Source organism: Carcharhinus amblyrhynchos, chromosome 1, assembly GCF_965287045.1.
Source record: "Carcharhinus amblyrhynchos chromosome 1, sCarAmb.v2.hapA, whole genome shotgun sequence".
Classification (NCBI taxonomy): domain Eukaryota; kingdom Metazoa; phylum Chordata; class Chondrichthyes; order Carcharhiniformes; family Carcharhinidae; genus Carcharhinus; species Carcharhinus amblyrhynchos.
Genome location: NC_137324.1, coordinates 71,390,594 through 71,412,239, shown reverse-complemented (window position 1 = coordinate 71,412,239; position 21,646 = coordinate 71,390,594). Strand labels below are relative to the sequence as shown.

Here is a 21,646-nt window from a genome sequence, read left to right as displayed (position 1 = left end):
GGTGTATGTTAGGTCGAAACAACTGGGTACGGAGAGTGCACTGGAGGAATATAGAGAGAGTAGGAGGGAGCTAAAAAGGAAAATTAGAAGGGCGAAGAGAGGGCATGAAATGGCTTTGGCTGGTAGGATTAAGGAGAATCCAAAGGCATTTTATTCCTATATTAGGAGCAAGAGAGTAGTTAGAGGGAAAATTGGTCCTCTTAGGGACAAAAGTGGGGAGTTATGTATTGAGTCGGAGGGAATGGGGGAGCTCCTGAATGAATACTTTGCGTCGGTATTCACGAAGGAGAGGGGTTCGGAATCGTGCAGTCTCTTGGAGGGAGCTGAGGATCAGTTGCAGGAAATATCTATTACGAGGGAGGAAGTGCTAGGGCTTTTAGGTAGCGTAAGGACGGATAAAGCTCCGGGGCCTGATGGTATTTATCCCAGGCTGCTTAGGGAGGTGAAAGATGAAATTGCTGGGCCTCTGGCGCAAATCTTTGTTTCTTCTTTGGACACAGGTGAGGTCCCAGAAGACTGGAGGGTAGCAAATGTGGTACCGCTGTTTAAAAAAGGTAGTAGGGATAACCCTGGAAGTTACAGACCGGTGAGTTTGACATCGGTGGTAGGGAAATTAATGGAAAAAATACTTAGGGGTAGGATGTATGAGCATTTGGAGCGTTGCGATCTGATTAGGGATACGCAACATGGCTTTGTTAGAGGGAGGTCTTGCCTTACGAATCTGGTGGAATTCTTTGAGGAGGTGACAAAAATGGTTGACGATGGGAGAGCCGTTGATGTCATCTATATGGATTTCAGTAAGGCGTTTGACAAAGTCCCTCATGGTAGGCTGGTAGAAAAGGTTAAGGCGCATGGGATACGAGTTCAGGTAGCTAGGTGGATTGAGAACTGGCTGGGCAATAGGAGACAGAGGGTAGTTGTGGAGGGGACCTTTTCGGGCTGGAGGCCAGTGACCAGTGGTGTGCCGCAGGGCTCAGTACTGGGACCTCTCCTCTTTGTAGTACACATAAATGACTTGGAAGAGAGCGTAGGTGGTGTGATCAGCAAGTTTGCAGATGACACCAAGATGGCAGGGTTGGTGGGTACTGAAGTGGAATGTCAGGTGATACAACAGGATATAGATAGGTTGGTGCATTGGGCAGATAGGTGGCAGATGGAATTTAATCCTGACAAATGCGAGGTGATGCATTTTGGAAGGAATAATGCAGAGAGGAGCTATGTGATAAAAGGTAGACCGATTAGGAGTATAGAAATACAGAGGGACCTGGGACTGCAGGTTCACAAATCCATGAAGGTTGCGACACAAGTGGAGAAGGTTGTTAGGAAGGCTTATGGAATGCTAGCCTTTATAGGAAGGGGTATAGAGTATAAAAGCTGCCGTCTAATGCTTCAGTTGTACAGAACGTTGGTTAGACCGCATTTGGAGTACTGCGTCCAGTTCTGGTCACCTTACTACCGGAAGGACGTGGAGGCTCTGGAGAGGGTGCAGAGGAGGTTTACCAGGATGTTGCCTGGCATGGAGGAGCTGGGTTACGAGGAAAGGTTGGAGAAACTGGGACTTTTCTCCTTGGAAAGATGGAGGTTGAGGGGGGACATGATAGAGGTATATAAGATACTGAAGGGAATAGATAGAGTCAATAGTGAGAGACTGCTCCCTAGACTGGGTACAAATACGAGAGGTCATGATTTAAGGGTGACGGGGGAGAGGTATAATTTGGATGTGAGAGGAAGGTTCTTCACGCAGAGAGTTGTGGGGGTATGGAACGCGCTACCAAGTAGGGTGGTGGAGGCAGGAACGTTGGACTCGTTTAAGGTTCAGTTAGACAGACATATGAGTGAAACGAGGATGGAAGGTTATAGTAGGGGCTATTAAATAAGGTCAGAACCTCGGGAGACACCGGAAATGCAGACTTGTAAGTTAACGTTTTTGTCTTTTTATTCCGCAGGTGGAGGTCCACCTTGTTGTCAAACGAGGGGCATGCTCACGGTGGGTCGTGCGTGGGCTGCTCTTGGAGGTTCCGGGAGTGGCCTAGTACTTCGTGTCGGTGTGTGTGCTTGATCCTGGACCGGTAGACGGGCGCCGCAACAGCTCGGTGACTAGCACTGCTGGCTGTGCAGATACATGGATTTGGGCCTGTGTCTGTGGGAGTTTGTGCATTCTCCCTGTGGTTGCGTGGGTTTCCTCCGGGCGCTCCGGTTTCCTCCCACACCCCAAAGATGTGCTCTTAGGCTGATTGGTTTACCAAATTGACACTATTCTCCCCTGAATCTGGCTAAGTTAGGGGTTCCATTCGTAGACACGCAGGGTAGAATGGGTGTAGGGTGATGCGGCGGCGTGGGCTCGTTGGGCCGAAGGGCCTGTTTCCCGTGCTGCGTTGTTCTTTGTTCTTTGTTTGTCCCACTCCAGGATTTGCTGGCTGTGCAAGGAATGGTTATGACATGATTCGAACTGGTGAATAATTAACCCCTTCCAACAATCACCCTCACCGGATCCATCCCTGCATCACTCCCACCCCCCACCCCTTCCCCAAAGAGGGAAAACATATGTGTGAAGATATGAAACAAAGAAATTAGTTGTAAAGCACTTTGGGCATTTTGATGTTGTGAAAGATCTCATTGAAATAAAACTTCATTCTTGCTTTTACTTGGGGAGGGAGGATGGGGAATACATATAATAGGATATCAGTAAAGAGTATTTGGATCAGTTTAGATTTTAGGATCAGCCTCCTTCAAATGGTTGAGTGGTATGATGGCACATTTGCATGATGATACTGGCATGTGTTACTATTATCAAATTTATATTTAGTTTTGGATTCCATGTAGAAATATCTAATTAAATATCAAACTCAATGCACAAATCACCACATTTGATTTCAAAATATATTGCAAACTCTTATGTCAATTTGTACCCATTGCAAAATCTATTGTACAGTAAATGTGTCAATATCTAACTGCAGAAGCGCTTTTACTTATAGGTAGTCCTGGCTGATGTTCTACAGTAAGAAGTTTCAAATGCTGGTTAACATCCAACAGGTTTATTTGGCAGCACAAGCTTTTGGAGTCTTGTTCCTTCTTCAGATGAGTAAGGAGTTGTGTTCACAAACAGGGTACATAAAGACACAATTTCAATTTACAAAATAATGGTTGGAATGCAAGTCTTAACAGGTAATCAAGTCTTAAGGATACAGACAATGTGAGTAGAGAGAGGGTTAAGCACAGGTTAAAGAAATGTGTATTGTCTCCAGCCAGGACAGTTAGTGAGATTTTGCAAGCTCAGGCAAAATAAACCTGTTGGACTTCAACCTGGTGTTGTGAGACTTCTTACTGTACTGTCTCCAGCCAGGACAGTTAGTGAGATTTTGCAAGCCCAGGCAAGTCATGGGAGTTACAGATAGTGTGACATGAACCCAAGATCCCAGTTGAGGCCGTCCTCATGTTTGCAGAATTTGGCTACCAATTTCTGCTCAGTGACTCTGCTTTATCATGTTTCATGAAGGCTGCCTTGGAGAATGCTTACCCGAAGATCAGAAGCCAAACGCCCGTGACTGCTGAAGTGTTCCCCGACTGGAACAGAACACTCCTGCCTGGTGATTGTCAAGCGGTGTTCATTCATCTGTTGTCATAGCGTCTGCATTGTCTCCCCAATGTACCTCAGGACATCCTTTCCTGCAGCATATCAGGTAGACAACATGATGTTCTACAGTCAATTGTGAGAATAGGTCAGAAGTGAGATGTAATATTGTTTGGTTTCAGCTGATAATTTTATAGGAAGATGTCTAAAGTGCCCGAATAATATTTCAGATTTGAAGTTTGCAGTCTAGGGCAGAATTTTAACTGTAGCAAGGAATTCAGGTGTAGTTTTTCATTTAAAAACTTCTCTGACAGCCCTTGAAATAGATAGGCACCTTTCCCTGTTCTTTCACTTACATCTAAATAGAATTGAGTAAAAGACTGTCAAGATTTTATAATTTTGCTTTAGGTAGACTGTGAGAACTGCTCCAAAGAAACCACCTTTGAGATGCTGAACTTTCTTAATGAAAGGTGAAAGATCAAATGTGATTTTATTATTGAAGAATATTTATTCCTGACAATTCAAGGTCATTTTTCCACTAAAAAAAATGAGAAATGTCTAACAATTTGGATGAAGCACTGTAAATAACACAACAAAATGTGCATTTAGTGCGACAATTTTGGAAGATCAAATGATTTGAACTAGGCGATTTTCAGTTCAGAGTGCAACCTTTGTGTAACCTCTGCTGATTAAAACTCAGATATTATGGGAATATAGATATTGCGACAAAACACATTCAAAGAACAATTTAACTGTAAAGACCGGGCAACATAATTAGGCTTGCTATACCATATATTGTACACACGCCGGGGTGCCACACGACACAACTAATTACATTAAATGGTGTGTTTTTCTTGTGAACTGTTTTTTTAAAACTTGGGAAACTTTCAGAGCACTGACAGACACTAGGAATGGCTGACGTCACAGCCTCTTAACCACAGTCATCCCAGTAGGAAGTGTGTGTGTGTGTGTGTGTTAGCGGCTGAGTTTGGAAACGCTTTTTTACATGACTCTTCCACTTTATCCAGATCGTTGAAAACTTGTTCTGAATTCCTGGAAATGGGATGATAGGGAAGAAAATCACCTTCGTTCCTAAGCTCTGGTGGAGTCAGCCAAAATAGCTGGAATAACGTCTGCCTTTTCTCTGGTAATCCCCGGGATCTTATTTGCTCGGGAACTGTCGAATCCAGCTGCCCTGGTAAGTCGTTGCACTCGAATAGAACACCACAGTGATTTCAGATTGAGGCAGTTTCTTTATTTTTGCTCGACAGATCCAGTTTACACAGCCCTGGTATTGAAAAAGAGAATATGAGTGCTCTCGCCTTGACTTAAAATTGCTTTTGTTTTGGCCGGATGCATTTTTTTGACAAAAGTAAATGCGAAAGAATTCAGAAACTCGAATGGTTTGAATGAGCAACAAGCTTTTTTCAAAGCACAGATTAAAGCCGTTTGGAAACCAATTCCAATGTGTGCAATGCAGAGGGAGGTACACTGCACAGGTCCCGCCGCTAAAGGTAACCTTTGGCAATGTTTTCACTGAAACGGTGCGATTACTCAAGTTTACAGCCTTGAGTTCTGCAGCAATGTAGATCGTCATCTCTTCACACTAGAAGCTTTCTCGTTGGAACATTGTAAAAGAGCGCCCCCGCGTGCTGTTAAAAAAATAAGCTCCAGAACTGGGGGGTATGTAAAAAATCATGTTTTACAAAACAACGAAGGCAATGCCGCCGAATATCCATCCTGATTAATACTTAGTGAAGGCAAAGGAACTTTTCGCCACATCATATTTTCACAGTGCTATCGGCAAGTTTGTTTGGGAGATACATTGGGACATTGATTTTCTAAATCGAACAATTCTTTTGAAATTTTAGTTGGGGGAGGGGGGGCATTCCAATAACATTTACAAGGTGCAGAATTTTCACTGCAAGCCCAGTGGGCAGGGTTGGCTTAAATATGCCATATTGCTCCTTTACAATCCCACTATAAAAATTGGCCAATCTGACCTTTCGTACCAGGAAAGCAGGACAGTGTGGCGATGATTAATACTTTGAATGGTGATGCCGATAATAATTCCCGAGCAGTAGGGTTTTTTTGGATGTAGTTCAGGTGAGACTCTGATTCAGTCGAATCAGATTTCCGCTCATAGTTTTTGGTTTTGCTGTAAATTTGCTTGCATATCTTATGGTAAGTAGTTCCGATAAAGTTTTGACTGGAAGTGTATGTGTGTGTTCTGGGGGCGGGGGGGGGGGGAGCGGGTGAAGGCATTCCAACGAGGAAAATAATATGTTTGATTTTCAATACTATCTGATTCCAATGACTTGTGTTCAAATAATCCTCCATGCTGTGAGTGCAGGGATCCCGCTAAACCACTTCGATACCATTCAGGGCACAATCTTCTGGGAGTTCTTCATTTCAAAGTCAGGGATTCATGATGAGATCGCTTGAAAAGGGAAAGTGGTGACAAATATGCTTCATCCTCGGGGTATTTGCTGTCTGTAGCTACAGTAAATCAAACAGTTGTCTCTCTCTCGCTCATAACATTAGGAAAAACAAACATTCAAGAGTCGAGCTTTCCTGGGGACGCATTAATTTGGGGATGGGGGGATTAATAGTAAGCATTGCTATACTATTAAAAGTGTGAATAATGTATTACTCCCCACCCTGTTTGGTAAGGGGCAACGCTCTTTTAAGTTGGATGGTACTAGTTGAAATGCTTCATAAGATCGGTGTAAGCGACTTTATTAGAATATAGACGATGATAAAACATAATGTTATTTTCCCAGAGTGGCGTTTTGAAGATTTTGGCGTTCGCGACGAGACCCCCTGAAGTCTATTTGAAAACAGCACCGCCGGGTCACAAAGTTGGCGTGCATTTTGTGTGTTTGCTTTGGGAAATAATTTAGTCGCCGTTGCCATTTCAAGTGTCTGCGCTGCACGGAGTTTTCCCCACACTGCAGCTCAATCCATGCTGCCGCAAACTTTGCAAATGGTGGTAGTTTCCCATCTGCACTCAACAAAGCAGCCCGTGCATCGCATCCTCTTTCCCGATGTGATCCATTGCAGTTTAGTTCACATCCCCTTGTTGCTTTCGAGGTTGGAATGGAGCTGTTGAACGGGGGCGGGGATGGGGGAATCCGTTGTGAGCGGCTCTAGCTTTGTTCACTTGAACAGCAGTTTACATTCTAGGCGAGGCGATTTAAAATAACGCTGGCGTACTTCACACAAACTTGATTTGGTTGGGGGTGGGGATGGTGGGGGAAGAAATGGTCTACAGAGTCTGAAGATTGTGTGCCTTCTCTTTGCATTGGCGCAGTGGTACACACAGTATTGTTAACGGGACGGGGGAAGATTTTCAGCTTCGGAGTTAAGTGGGAGAAGAACAACTGGTTTATTGTTTTGTTGGGGGAGACGTTAAAAAACTTCGCTAAAGTATATTCACAGTTGGGGGTGAAAACCCCCCAAAGTGTATCCACAGTTCAGATATACGATTTATGCTTTCTTTATCCCTTTCCATAGAAAGGTAAAAGCAGTTTGGATCAGAAGGTTTATTAGTACAGGTGTTGGGGTGAGTCTGTGTTTTTGCAGAGGGGGGTGGTGTCTGCTAGGGCAGTGCAGCAGGAGGGGCAGTCAGTGCAGTGCAGTCACTGAGCCCTGTCTGGAGACACGCTGTGCCACTTGCATGCCAGGGGAAGCTAGTGCCGGGCACGGCGCATGCTCGGGGCGGGCTGCGGACCGGTGAGGGACAATCTGGCCATGGTGTGGAGAGAGCGGCCGGGCTGCACTCGCTGTTTGCCCACTTAATGCCGCCGGAGAGCGGCCCGCCTGCCTGGGGGAAGGAAAGTGTTTGCTGTGGAAAGTTTTTTTTTGTCTTTGTGCTGAAGAAGGAAAGGAATTTTTTTCTGTGCGTGAGGGAGAGCTCGGGGAGGCCGTTTCCAGCGACCTCTGCAACTACCGTGAGTTTTGCCACTTTTCTCCCACGCTCGGTGTTCACATCCTAGGCTGGCTCTGTCTCTTTCTCTGCCTTTCTCTCCGCCGCGTGCAAAACTCCTCGGCAAGTTAGTTCGTGGCACTTCGGTGGAGAGTTTGTATCAGGCATTTCCATTTCAACTTGTGGGGCAGTGGGAGAGGGGCACACTGCCTCCCTCAGATATTCATTCAGGCACATATTAAGAACATAAGAACATATTCTCACTCATTCACTCAGACCCACACTTCCTCACTCATTCACTCAGACACACAGTCCCTCACTCATTCACTCAGACACACAATTCCTCACTCATTCACTCAGGCATACAGTCCCTCACTCATTCACACACTTCCTCACTCATTCACTCAGGCACACAGTCCCTCATTCACTCAGACACACACTTCCTCACTCATTCACTCAGACACATACTTCCTCACTCATTCACTCAGACACACACTTCCTCACTCATTCACTCAGACACACACTTCCTCACTCATTCACTCAGACACACAGTCCCTCACTCATTCACTCCAGCACACAGTCCCTCACTCATTCACTCAGGCACACAGTCCCTCACTCATTCACTCAGGCACACACTTCCTCACTCATTCACTCCGGCACACACTCGCTCACTCATTCACTCAGGCACACTCCCTCACTCATTCACCCAGACACACAGTCCCTCACTCATTCACTCAGGCACACAGTCCCTCGCTCATTCACTCAGGTACACTCCCTCACTCATTCACCCAGACACACAGTCCCTCACTCATTCACTCAGGCACACACTTCCTCACTCATTCACTCCGGCACACACTCCCTCACTCATTCACTCAGACATACACTTCCTCACTCATTCACTCAGATCCACACTTCTTCACTCATTCACTCAGGCACACAGTCCCTCACTCATTCACTCAGGCACACAATCCCTCACTCATTCACCCAGACACACAGTCCCTCACTCATTCACTCAGGCACACAGTTCCTCACTCATTCACTCAGGCACACAGTCCCTCACTCAAATACACATTCATTCAGACACACACTCCCTTACTCAGACACCCACATGTACTCAGACACACTCCCTCAGATGCTCACTCCCTCATTCACAGTGTGAGGCGGGGGAATTTGGCAGCTCCAGGAACCTGAGCGGGAATTTGCCATCACCCCCACCACCACACACATACACACACATAAATAGATTGTTTGTTTCATTTGAGTAAATGCATTTTTCACTTTTTTTGTTCCAAAACAGATCAGATTTTTCTCGTTCCAGATGGAGTCTGCCCAGGCTGATTAGCAGTTTGGCTGAAGAACTCCATTTGCAATCGAGAGACAAAAAAAACTTTAGGGAAGCCTCAACAACAGGAGCAGACAGTCTCCAGAAAGAATGCCCCTTTTTTTCAGAAGCTGACCCGATTCCTTTTCCCCTCTTTCACCGGGCGGAGGGAATTCGATACTTCAGATAAAGCGGTCTCTCTATCTCCGAGCAGCAGGCGTGTTTTTTTTGTTTAATCTGAGCAGTGCACTCTGTTCCATCTAGCTCTGGCAGTTACAGATTTGTTATATTGGGGGTAGCAACAAGGCTGAAATCAGAGATGTCCTGAGAAGTACGGCGCCTTCTGACCAGTTGGGAGTTGTATGTTTAATTTTATACGTTACTACTTGGTAATCCGACTTGGCGTTTTTGCAACACTTTGGGACATATAATTCAACCCCAATCGCTTATGAAGCAACGTTGTCTCTTATTGCGCTTACGGTGTGCAGACACGTGGTAAAATACACTCCTGCTTCCACATTACAGTTTCTTAATTACTATTTTTCTTAACCGAAGCGTTTCTAACATAATTGTAAACATTTGTCCAGAGCTCACTCAGGCGTTGTGTCCTCAGTTTAGTTTTCAAGTGTTACCATTTAAAATGGTGCGTTGTTGATCCGGTGAATAGCAATTTGTAATGAATGGACGCGACCTAAGTAAGGAACTCATTCCCTTCAATCGTCAGTGAGTCGATCATTGATCAGGTTGAGCGAACCTTGCTTTCCGTTTTGTTAGCCTGTAACAGAAGCTTCGGAAATGCTAGTGAATCAGGTAGTCATCTGGACAGAGAAACAAATCTGGTGTGAGGGGTAGAAAGGAGCACCTTCAAGGCAGTGAATCTTAATGTCCAGTTGTTAATTTTCCGTATTTTTTTCAATCAAATGCTTGGTCTGTTACATTTATTGAAAATCAGCTTAGGGATAGAGATCATTGATTTGTTTTGCTAATTTATACTGAATTGACTTGAAGCTTGGCAATTAAATTGTTGGAGAGAAATAACGCTTCAGTTTAAGAATTTAATTAATTCTTCAGCCGATGCTAATTTTAATGGACTATTTTATATACCAATCACACAGTCGATAAAGATGTCATGTATCTCAGTGACCTTTTCATGGTCTGTCTGAAGTAGATTTAAATATTTGGGAAATTTATTTCAGATTTGCAGAACTTGGAGAAATGACTCTCACAAAACCAATGCTGCAAATACTTAGAGAGCTTGCATTCCCGATTGAAAACTTTCCTGGTCTTTAGGTTTGTTTTCCCGGCTTTGGATCTCTTTTGCAATTACCTCTCTACTGCCTGCCGCAATTTTGAAATCTCAGCAGTTAATTTTATCTGCTTGGTATGATTTACTGTTTTGTTCCTGGACATGATGCTTTATTGTCAAGGTCCTGTTCGCGAGTCAGCAGTTTTGTTAAACGGTTATTCAGGTCTGGTGGATTGACAAATGTGGGGGTTGGGGTGAGGTGATGTAATAAGCTAAACTTGCTTTGGACCAATAGGAGGGTTTTGTTTTGTCACTCACAGATAAGGCATCAAGTTTACAGCACGCCAGCAAAACCCTGGAATTGGATTACTGTATCTCAGAGATAATAGTATTGTGTTAAATCTGGTAATTGAAAAGCTTAGTTTAAATCTGTGTTAATATCTCAACTTGTTTTCTAAATCATGAACCTTTTGAGCTTGGGATCAAAGCTGTAATTAATATCACCCAGTAAAACACCTTATTAAATTTGAAAGGAGGAATGCAGTTGCTTTAGGAACCTGAAGAAGTACCGAAGAAGTTCAATGGTCACAAAGAAAAACAACATTTGGGAATATATCTGCTTCTGCATAGTAGGGCATCATTGGTATTCTCCTGTAACAGAAGTTGAATCTTGGCAGAAACTTAACTTGTACAATCTGTTCCTTTGTAGGACTCTGAGAAGAAAATTCCGATCCTTGCCAGTGTATCAGTGTAAACATTGAATGTGGAGAGTTGCTTTCATAGAAAAGGATGTTGCCAATTCATGATGGTAAACTCCATAATCCCAGAGATCCCTTGGCATACTAACAAGAATTTAAGTTGTTTGTCACAATTCCCTGACTGGTATTTGTCAGCTGGCAATATAGTATGATCCTTTTCATTTTTTTGGCCAGGATTCCTATGTTGGTAGTGTGTGGCAAAAAGGATTCTAAAATATGGTTGAAGTTATAGGTGAGTTACATGTGAAGACTTCTGAGGCATGTTTGGACATGCCCTACCAATATTGCAGTTCCCTTCACTAACTGTGAGCATTATGAAATTTGCTGCAAACTGGACCATTTGCTCAAAACCAATCTGAATTAGATGTAGAGTCAGTGGGCCTAGTTATTAATGATTCTCCCTATTTTCCAGTGCTTACAGTTGATCACTGGAAATTTGGACACATTGATTTCCATGCTTGATTCTTTGATCCATGGTCTGAATGAGAGAGACACTAAATAGGTAGTCTTGTTTCAAGACATTTACTCTATATAATGCAAAAAAAATCATAGATTAAGTAACAAGATAATGGAACTGTAATTACAAGCAGCTGTTTCATGAAATGTATTCCTTTGTCAGCAAGGCAATGAAAAAGTATAATGGGTGAAATAATTATTAAGACAAACAAAAATGCTTTACGTTTATTTTCTTGTTAAATGACTATCTGTGCATTAGTTCATCCTCTGATCTTTTTTCCATTAGCTCATCCCCAAGACTCCACGTCTTTGCCACTTTATTCCTTCCTTTTATTAATAACCTCTTACATCCTACCTAAAGTATTTGCTAATGATTCTACTGTACATGGTCAACTTATTTCGGGTTGCCCGCCTTGCTCACATTTCTTGTGATAACAGACAATATATTTTATCAGGGTCTAGTTGATGTCCAGAAATAGAACAATGAAATTACTGCTTGTTTCAATTTGCCATTTAACCAACTCCTTCATGTTACTAGCAGTGTTAACAGTTATCCACCATCTCTAGGCATTGGTGAGTTTGATCTAGTTCTTCCTCATCTATCATTGTTGGCTTCATTGCCTTCCCAGAGATGAAATGGAACTCTTATATTGCTATCTTCATGAAGTTCAATTTCCTTTCCCTCCCCTCACCATAACCCTGTATAAAGAACAAGGTTGCTTGCTGTGTTGGGAAGCTTTTGTAGGACCTCCCTCACACTTCTTGACAGAACTAAAAAAAATTATCATCTGATGTGACTTCGCTATCTCCTATAGTCCCTGTTCTTTCTCCATTCACTTTCTTTATTCCATGAATATTTTGTGTCATTTTTATTCCAGATCTTTCTTGTTCAATATAAATTACAAGTGCATCGTTCAACATTCTTCCTCCTTCATGCATCCCAACTCTATGCGATGAGTCTTAATTCTAACAGTGTTTTCCATGTGACTCTTTCCTGGACACAAAAAGTGAAATGTCGTACTTTCTTTTTCATTTCTTTTACAATTGTCAGACTTTGCCCTGCACTTTGGGACTTTGCTCTTGGCTTTGGTTTTGTAAAAAGAAAAAGGCTAAGTAATGAAGCAGTTGTGAAAAATGTCTGTAGTGCGTTGATTGTGAAACACTAAGTAGGCAGTGCTATTTTTGTAAAAGGGAAATGCTTTTTTTAGCCTCCTTCAATTAAAGAATTCAGAGTGAAGTTAATTTAAGAATGTGCTAAAATAGAAATTGCTTCCATGCCTTTGTGTGTTGGAACCGCCTGCTTCTCAAATGTAGTGAAAAGTACTGCTGGAGTAAATTAACTTCTGGGCAGTCAGCTAATGTGCACAAAAATAGTGTGCTTGGCTCTGCCATACTGTGGAATTTACAGTTAGTATGAGCAAAACTAGGCTTGTAATATGTTGAGCTTTAGTGGACACTGAATGGCTGGCTCAGAGTTACAATGCAACCAAGAGGTTTAGGTGGTTCCAAAAGCTTTAAGAATGAAACTGTCTTTTCAATTGAAGAGCATCTTGTTTTTATTGTTTTTGGCTACCTGTTCATTTTCTTTTACACTTTATAGATTTTTGAAAATATCTATAGGATTATGACACTAGTTAGGCCTCATCTGGAGCACTGTGTCAATTCTGGCAACAATGCATAAGTAAGGATGTGAAGCCATTGGAGAGATTCACAAGATTGATGCCAGGATAAAGAACTGTAGTCATGAGGATAGATTGGAGAGGTTGGGACTGTTTTCCTGAGGGAAAAGGCTGAGAGGAAACTTGATAGAGATCTTCAAGATCCAGCAGTATGGACAAGGTAAATAGTAAGAAACTGTTCTCACTCGAGCTTCAGGGACAAGAGCACACAGATTCAAAATAATTAGCAGAAGGTTGGGAGGAAACTTTTTTTTTCACCCAGAGGATGGTTGGAATCTGGAACACACCTCAGAGCGGGAGGGGTGGAGTGGTGACTAGCTGGAGGTAGAATGCTCTTTCAGAGAGCCAGTTCAGACTCGATGGGCCAAATGGCCCCCTTATGCACTTAAAAACTGTGTTTTTGTCACAGTGTGTCATGACCTCACTGGACAATAGACTGGACAAAACTAAAAAAAGTTTTATTTAATTGAGTTGTTATAAATTCTGGCTAATATTAAAACAAAGGATTAATTAAAAGGAATTTTTTTGCATACTTATCACATTGAAAGTTCAGTAATGAGCACAGATATCAAGCTTGACCATTTAAATGCATGAATATTTGATTAAACTTCTGTTTATCATGTGGCTGTTATGTGTTAACATGCATTTCAATGTTGTGCATAAATTTAAATCACACCCAAAGCAAAGTACATGAGAACACTCAATCTCTGTGCAAAAACAAAACAATTTAGCATTTTTTTTGTGAGAGTTCTTGAGTGAGTTCAGTTTTTAGATATTTGTAGATTTTGGAAGGCTCCCACAATTAAATAGTCTGCCAGCATTCACCATCTCGGCTTCTAGTAGAAGGATAGTTATATGGGCTGGCATGATGACATAGTGGTTAGCACTGCTGCCTCACAGTGCTGGGGACCTGGGTTCAATTCCCAATTTGGGCCACTGTCTGTGTGGAGTTTGCATATTCTCCTCATGTCTGCATGGGTTTCTTCCAGGTGCTCTGGTTTCCTCCCACAGTCTGAAATGCATGCTGGTTAGGTGCATTGGCCGTGCTAAATTCTCCCTCGGTACCTGAACAGATGCTGGAGTGTGGTGACTCAGGGATTTTCTCAGTAACTTCATTGCAGTGTTAATGTAAGCCTACTTCTGACACTAATAAATAACTTTTAAACGAAAACAGAAGGCTGCTACAGTCTGTCAGAAGTAGAGATGAGCAAGACATTTTTGAAAGCTAAGGAGAAAATTGGAAGGGAATTTCGAAAAGTTCGGATAACATTCTTACCATGTCTGGTTTATGGAATGGACAATTAGGTGGCAGTAATGAAAAAATATTTCGTAGTATGATTGAGTTTGCTTTATATTACCCCAATGCCACCACCCTCCTCAGCATATCTGAAAGCCCACTGCAAAACTCAAGGATTGTCTAAGAACAGGTGTCCCTGGGGCCAATCTTGGCAAATCCTAGCAATTTTACAACAGCAGTGACATCTTCAACGCACTTTACATACATAGGTGTTATAAAGCAAAACTTGATGCCAAACCAGATCAGAAGACATTAGGGGAGGTGGCAAAAAGCTTGGTCAAAGAGATAGGTAGGGGTTTGAGAGGTTTATGGAGGAAATTTCAGAACTTAAAACCCTTGGCTGCTGAAGGCATGATTGTCAACAGTTGAACAATTAAAATTGGGAATGTACAGGAGGCCTGAATTAAAAGAACCCAGATAACTTAGAATGTCATGGCAGATCAGGAGGAGTGACATCATGGCGGGATTTGAAAACAAGACGAGAAATTTAAAAGTGAGGCGCAGCTTTAACTGGGAAACCGTTTAGGTCAGTGAACTCAATGATGATGGGTGAACAGGACTTGGTGCAAATATGAACAAGGACAGTAGACTTTTCAATGGCCTCAAGTTCATGGTGGGCAGAATGCGGAGACCAGTCAGGACTGCATTGGAATAGTCAAATCTAGAGGTAACAAAGACATGCATTAGGTTTTCACAATAGGCAAACTGAGACAGGGGTGGAGTTGCTTATTGTTACAGATCTGCTATGATCTTATTAAATGGTGGACTAGGGGCTAGGGGGACAATTGCCCTGCTCCTTCTGTTTCTTATGTCGAAAAAGACATCCTTAATGATAGCACAGATACGTGTTTGAAAGCTCATCTTGGGGTCAGATATGAAAACAACATAGTGGATAGTCTGGTTCAGCCTCAGGACAGTTTCCAGGGAGTTGGTGACAGGGAATAAAGTTTGGAGTGGGGACCAAAGAATATTTAATTGGAGGAGATTTCCACACATCCAGACCTGGATGATGGACAAGCAGTCTGACAATTTGGATACAGTTTAGGAGTCAAGGGAGGTGGTAATGAGTTGAGACTTTGGTGTTGTCAGTGTAAATGTGGAAATTGAGGTTTTGCTGGATGACATTGCCAAGGGCCAGCATATAACTGGTAAATAGATTGTCAAAGGACATCAGAGGGAATGGAGTGAGAAGAGAAGCCATTAAAGGTGATTCTCAGGCTGTGATTCAATAAATAAGAATGCAGCCAAGGAAGTGCAAACAGATCCAGATGGATGATGGTGGGGAGGTCTTGCTGGAGGATGATATGGTGGATGAACCATGTCAAAGCCAGCAGACAAGAGGGATGAAGGACAAATGTTTATCTCTGTCGCAGCCACGTGAGAAGTAATTTGTGATCTTTAAGAGTTTCTGTAGTTTAGAAGGGGCAGAAACCTGTTTGGACAGTCTCTTTGACTCATAGAATAATACAACAAAGAAGGAGGCCTCTCAGGCCATTGAGACTGCGCTAACTCTTTCAATGAGCAATCCAGTTAGTCCCACTCCTCTGCCCTTTCCCATTTTCTTGAAATTTTGTTTTCTTTCAAATATTTATCCAGTTCTCTTTTGAAGAGTTGAACCTGTGTCCACCACCCTTTTGACAGTGCATTTGAAATCCTGACCACTTGTTGCTTTCCTCGTGTTGCCTCTGGTTCTTTTGTTATTGCCTTCTTGTTATTGACTCTTTAGCTATTTGAAACAGTTGCTCTTTATTTACTCTGTCAAACCCTTCATGATTTTCAACACCTGTAAAAAAAAATCTCCTTAGCCTTCTTTGCCTTAAGGAAAACAACTCCAATTTCCCCAGTCTATCCACATAATTTCAATCCCTCATCCCTGAAATCACTTTAGTAACTCTCTTCTTATTCCTATCCACTACCTTCATGTGTTTCCAAACGCATCGCCCCTTGAATTAAGCCAGACCAGTCAGCCTGATGTTGGTTGTGGGGAAAATTCAAGAGTCCGTTATCAAAGATTTGATAGCGACAGTGGCAGGATTGGACAGAGTTAGCATGGTCTAATAAAAGGGAAAGCATGCTTGAGAAATCTGTTGAAATTCTTCGAGGATGTAACTAGTAGAGTTGATGAGGGGGAGCCAGTGGATGTGGTTTATTTGGACTTTGAGAAAGCTTTCAACAAAGTCCCACATAATAGATTAGCTTGAAAAATTAGTGTGCGGGATTGGGGTAAAGTTGAGATGGATAGAAACTAGTTGACAGATAGGTATAAACGGATCTTTCTCCAAATGCCAGGCAGTGGCTAGTGGCGTACCACAGGGATCAGTGCTGGGAGCACTGTATAAATGATTTGGATGATGGAACTAAATGTAATATCTTCAAATTTGCAAATGACACAACGTTGGGTGGGAGGATGAGCTGTGAAACGGATGCAGAGATTCTTCTGTTTGATTTGAACAAGATGAGTGAATGGGAAAATGAATGGCAAATGCAGTATTATTTGGATAAATGTGAGGTTATCCACTTTGGTAGCAAAAACGGGAAGGCAGATTACTGTCTGATGGCCGTAAATTAGGAGAGAGGAATATGCAATGAGACCCTGGGTGTCCTCATATATCAGTCACTGAAGATAAGCACGCAGGTGCAGCGGGCCTTCATAGTGAGAGAATTTGAGTACAGGAGCAGGAATGTCTTGATGCAGTTGTACAGGGCCTTGATGAGGTCTCACCTGGAATATCGTGTTCAGTTTTGGCCTCCTTACCTGTGGAAGAACGCTGTTACTCCAGAAAGCGTGCAGAGAAGATGGGATGACAGGACAGATATATGAGGAGGGATTGTGTTGGTTAGGATTGTATGAGTCAGTGCCCATTGTATTCGCTGGAGTTCAGAAGAATGAAGGGGAATCTCATAGAAACCTATAAAATTCTAACAGGACTAGACAGCATGGATGCAAGAAGGATGTCCCAGACCAGGGGGTCACAGTCTGATGATATAGGGTAGACGGTTTAGGACAGAGTTGAGGAGAAATTGATTCACCCAGAGAGTAGTCAGCCTGTGGAATTTGTGACCATAATAAGTATTTGAGGGCAAAACATTGCATGTTTTCAACTAGCGGTTAGATACAGCACTTCGGGCAAAGGGGATCAAAGAATATGGGGGAAGACAAGATCAGGCTATTGCGTTGGATGATCAGCCATGATTATAATGTCTGACAGGACAGATGCAAAGGGCCAAATTGTCTCTTCCTGCTCCTATTTCCTATGGTCACTATAGAGCAGTTTTAAATATAGAGCTTCAGGAAAGGTGGGCGCGGATTTGGAAGATTCAAGGAATAAAGTCAAAAAATGTTGAAAATACTCAGTTTCAATAGTCAAAGACCTTGGAGAGGAATGGGGGCCAAGGGATGAGGTGACAGTTTGCAAGAACATAGAAGTCACGTTTTTAGGGGTGACCGGCAGATTGAAGGAGAGGGAGACAGTACCCAAAGGGAGAGAGCAATTAACAGTATCAGTTAACACAGGAGCATGGTAGAGAAGTTGGGTCGTTATTCATTTGACCCAATGAATAATGTAATGGGTGTGTAAGGGGGACTTAGCAACACCAGCAAGAAAATACATAAAACAATGTTTCAAGAATAGCAGAAAAGTCAGGGTTGTGAAAAAGCATTTATAATTTGGGTGTACACTGCCCATGTGGGTTGGAAGTTTGCAGGTAGTGTGTGGCTAAGGGTGTCATGTGAGATTCTCTTAACTGTCTAGATATGTAAAATTGTTCCTCCAATGCAAAAGAGGAAAATAAATGGAAAGTCTTGACAGAACTTTGTATTATTTATTATATTTCATAATTTTAGAAATACGTTGTGCATGTAAGTATTCATATTCAGTGTTATGGATGGTATTCATTTTTTGTGGCATAGTGTAAGAATTTGTGCTGCTTAACAGTATTCCAATAGAAAGTTTAACATTCTACTTCTATTTTTTTCAGGTTAGCTGGTGATTACTCAAGTGTCATCATGATGAGATCTACCGCACTATTGTTCTCTCTACTGCTTTTACAGCTTTTACACAATGGTGAAGGAAACAGGAAGAAAGAACCAATATCATCAATACATTTCACACAGCATCTTTATCATGCTTATATTTATGAGAATTCTGCAGCCAAGACCTATTTGGAAAGTTATGTAAAAATGGGTATTTACATCACAAGTCCATCATCGGAGTTTCGGTATAAAATTATTTCTGGAGATCATGAAAACCTGTTTAAAGCTGAAGACTACATTCTTGGGGATTTCTGTTTCTTGCGTATTAGGACCAAGGGAGGGAATACTGCGGTGTTAAACAGAGAAGTGAGGGACCACTATTTGTTGAATGTTAAAGCAATTGAGAAAAAAACCAGTGCTGAAGCACGGACAAAGGTTAAAGTCCATGTTTTAGATACAAATGACTTGAGGCCTTTGTTTTCACCAACTTCATACAGTGTGTCTTTGGCAGAGAACACAGCTTTGAGAACCAGTGTGGCCAGAGTCAGAGCCACAGATGCTGACATCGGCACTAATGGAGAATTTTATTACAGTTTTAAGGACAGGACAGATATGTTTGCCATTCATCCCACCAATGGCGTGATTACCCTCACAGGAAGGTTGGACTACACCGAGACAAAACAGTATGACCTGGAAATTCTGGCAGCTGATCGAGGCAAGAAATTGTACGGCAGTAGTGGAATTAGCAGCATGGCAAAGCTTACTATTCATGTGGAACAGGGAAATGAAAATGCACCGGTCATCGCAGCTGTTACCCGTACCCCATCGGACATGGATGAGAATCCAACGTACGCAATAGTAACAGTGGAAGATGAGGACCCAGGAGTCAATGGAGAAATAGCTTCCTTAAATATTGTGGCGGGTGATCCGCTGCATCAATTCAAAGCAGTGAGGTTAAGCCCTGGCAGCAAAGAATATCGAATTAAAGCTGTTGACCAAGTTGATTGGGAAAGCCAATCTTCTGGATATAATCTTACACTTCAAGCTAAGGACAAAGGAAGTCCTCCTCAGTTTTCTTCTGTGAAAGTCATCCATGTTACCTCCCCACAGTCAAAATCTTTGCCATGTAGATTTGAGAAAGCTGTATATGAAGCCAGACTGAATGAGTTTGCACCCCCTAATTCTCCAGTTGTAATGGTCACAGCTAGTCCCATGCATCCACAGATCAAATTTGCTTTCAGATATCACACTGACAAGTTTCATATTAACCCTGATACTGGTCTCATTACTACCAATGACTTTATAAAAGCACAAGAAGCTTCTCACTATGAACTTGAAGTTATGATTGTTGACAGACAAGTATCAACCAAGGTAATAGTTTACGTGATAGATATGAATGATAATGCTCCTGAATTTAAACAGTCATCCTACAAGGCCAGTGTCAGTGAAAATGTGCCAATTGGTACCAGTGTTCTGACTGTGAGTGCCACAGATATTGATAGTGGTGAAAATGGATATGTAACATATAGCATAGCCAACCTGAACCCACCACCTTTTGTGATAGATTATTTCAGTGGAGTCATAAGTACCTCTGAAGAACTGGATTATGAATTGATGCCAAGGATTTATAATTTGAGAGTTCGTGCATCTGACTGGGGCTCACCATATCGTCGTGAAGTTGAAGCACTTGTAACTATTTTCTTAAGTAATCTAAATGATAACATGCCCCTTTTTGAGAAGGTAAACTGTATAGGTACAATACCGAGGGATCTAAATGTTGGAGAGCAAGTTGCTACCGTATCTGCTATTGATGCAGATGAGCTACAATTAGTAAGATACCGTATATTATCAGGGAATGAATTAGACCTGTTTGACTTAAATCCCAATTCTGGTGTTCTTGTGCTGAAGCGGGCTCTGACGGATGAACCTGGTCTCCAAAGGTCTTTTTATAGTCTACAAATCACAGCTACAGATGGGGAGAACTTTGCTACTGCAATGTACATCAACATCACTGTAGCAACCAGCCGTAAACAAGTTAATCTGCACTGTACAGAGACTGGAGTGGCTAAACACTTGGCAGAAAAGCTTCTGCAGGCAAATAAGATCCACAGCCGTGGAGATGTTGAAGATTTGTTTTCTGATAACCATTCAATTAACCGCCATGCACCACACTTTGAAAATTCTTTTCCAAGTGTAATTGAAGTTAGAGAAGACAAAGCAGTGGGAATAAATTTACTGTTTATGAATGCTACAGATCTTGACAATGGCTTTAATGGGAAATTAGTCTATGTAATTTCGGGAGGTGACCATGACAGTAGGTTTATTGTTGATATGGAATCGGGATGGCTAAAGGTATTCAGTCCACTGGACAGAGAAAAAACTGATCATTACACACTTAACATAACAGTCTATGATCTTGGGATACCTCAGAAATCTGTATGGCGTCTATTAGATGTGAGCATACTGGATGCAAATGATAACAGTCCAGAATTTCTGCAGGATATGTATTCAGAAGAAGTGAGTGAGAATAAAGAAGTGGGTAGTGAAATTATTCAGCTTGAAGCAACAGACAGAGATCTGGGTGCCAATGGAGAAGTCAGATACTCTATTGTGACAGACACGGACATGTTTGCGATTGATAGTGTAACTGGGATTGTGAAAGTTATAGGATTGCTGGATAGAGAAAAAATCCCTATCTATTTATTGAAAATTGAAGCCAGAGATCAAGCTCAACAGGAGCCACAGCTGTTTTCAACAGTATTGTTGAAAGTGACTTTGGAAGATGTAAATGACAATCCACCCGAGTTTATTCCTCGAAACTACCATATTAAAGTTCGAGAAGACCTTCCAGTAGGAACAGTTGCAATGTGGCTGGAGGCCTATGATCCTGATGTTGGACATAGCAGTCAGGTACGCTATAGTCTGATAGACAATGGCGAAGGATATTTTGATGTGGACAAACTAAGTGGAGCTCTCCGTATTGTACAAAGGCTAGACTTCGAGAAGAAGCAGTTGTATAATCTGACTGCTCGAGCAAAGGATAAAGGACGGCCAATTTCTCTATCTTCAACATGTTACATTCAAGTGGAAGTAGTGGATGTAAATGAGAATTTATATCCTCCCATCTTTCCTTTCTTTGCGACTAATGGATCTGTTAGAGAAGATGTTCCTATTGGCACACCTGTGATGACTATAAAGGCTAACGATAATGATAAAGGCAGAGATGGAGAAGTTAAATATTCCATAAGAGATGGATCTGGACTTGGAATTTTCAAAATTGACGAAGATAAAGGTAGGCTATTTTGAAACTTACCTTTGTCTTTCCTCCATCTCATCTTAATCCGCTTCCATTTCACTACATCATATTTGTTATTGAAACAGTCTCCCAGCTGTCACTTAAGATTCCAACTTGCAGGT

The 21,646-nt window shown here is 42.1% G+C and overlaps 1 protein-coding gene across 7 annotated transcripts in view; it reads left to right on the top strand.

The window, feature by feature from the left end:
• The first annotated feature begins 4,592 nt into the window (after window positions 1-4,592).
• fat1a (FAT atypical cadherin 1a) overlaps window positions 4,593-21,646 on the top strand; it is a 215,094-nt gene continuing 198,040 nt past the window's right edge. For 5 of the 7 annotated variants that reach the window (XM_080186757.1, XM_080186749.1, XM_080186740.1 and 2 more), the window contains exons 1-2: window positions 7,446-7,524; window positions 18,235-21,521. In XM_080186757.1, coding sequence (XP_080042883.1) covers window positions 18,263-21,521 — 3,259 coding nt within the window. In that variant the 5' untranslated portion in view covers window positions 7,446-7,524; window positions 18,235-18,262. Of the gene's footprint in view, window positions 4,770-7,445; window positions 7,525-18,234; window positions 21,522-21,646 lie in introns of those variants that run through there. The other 2 variants (XM_080186730.1, XM_080186775.1) reach the window with 1 other exon arrangement.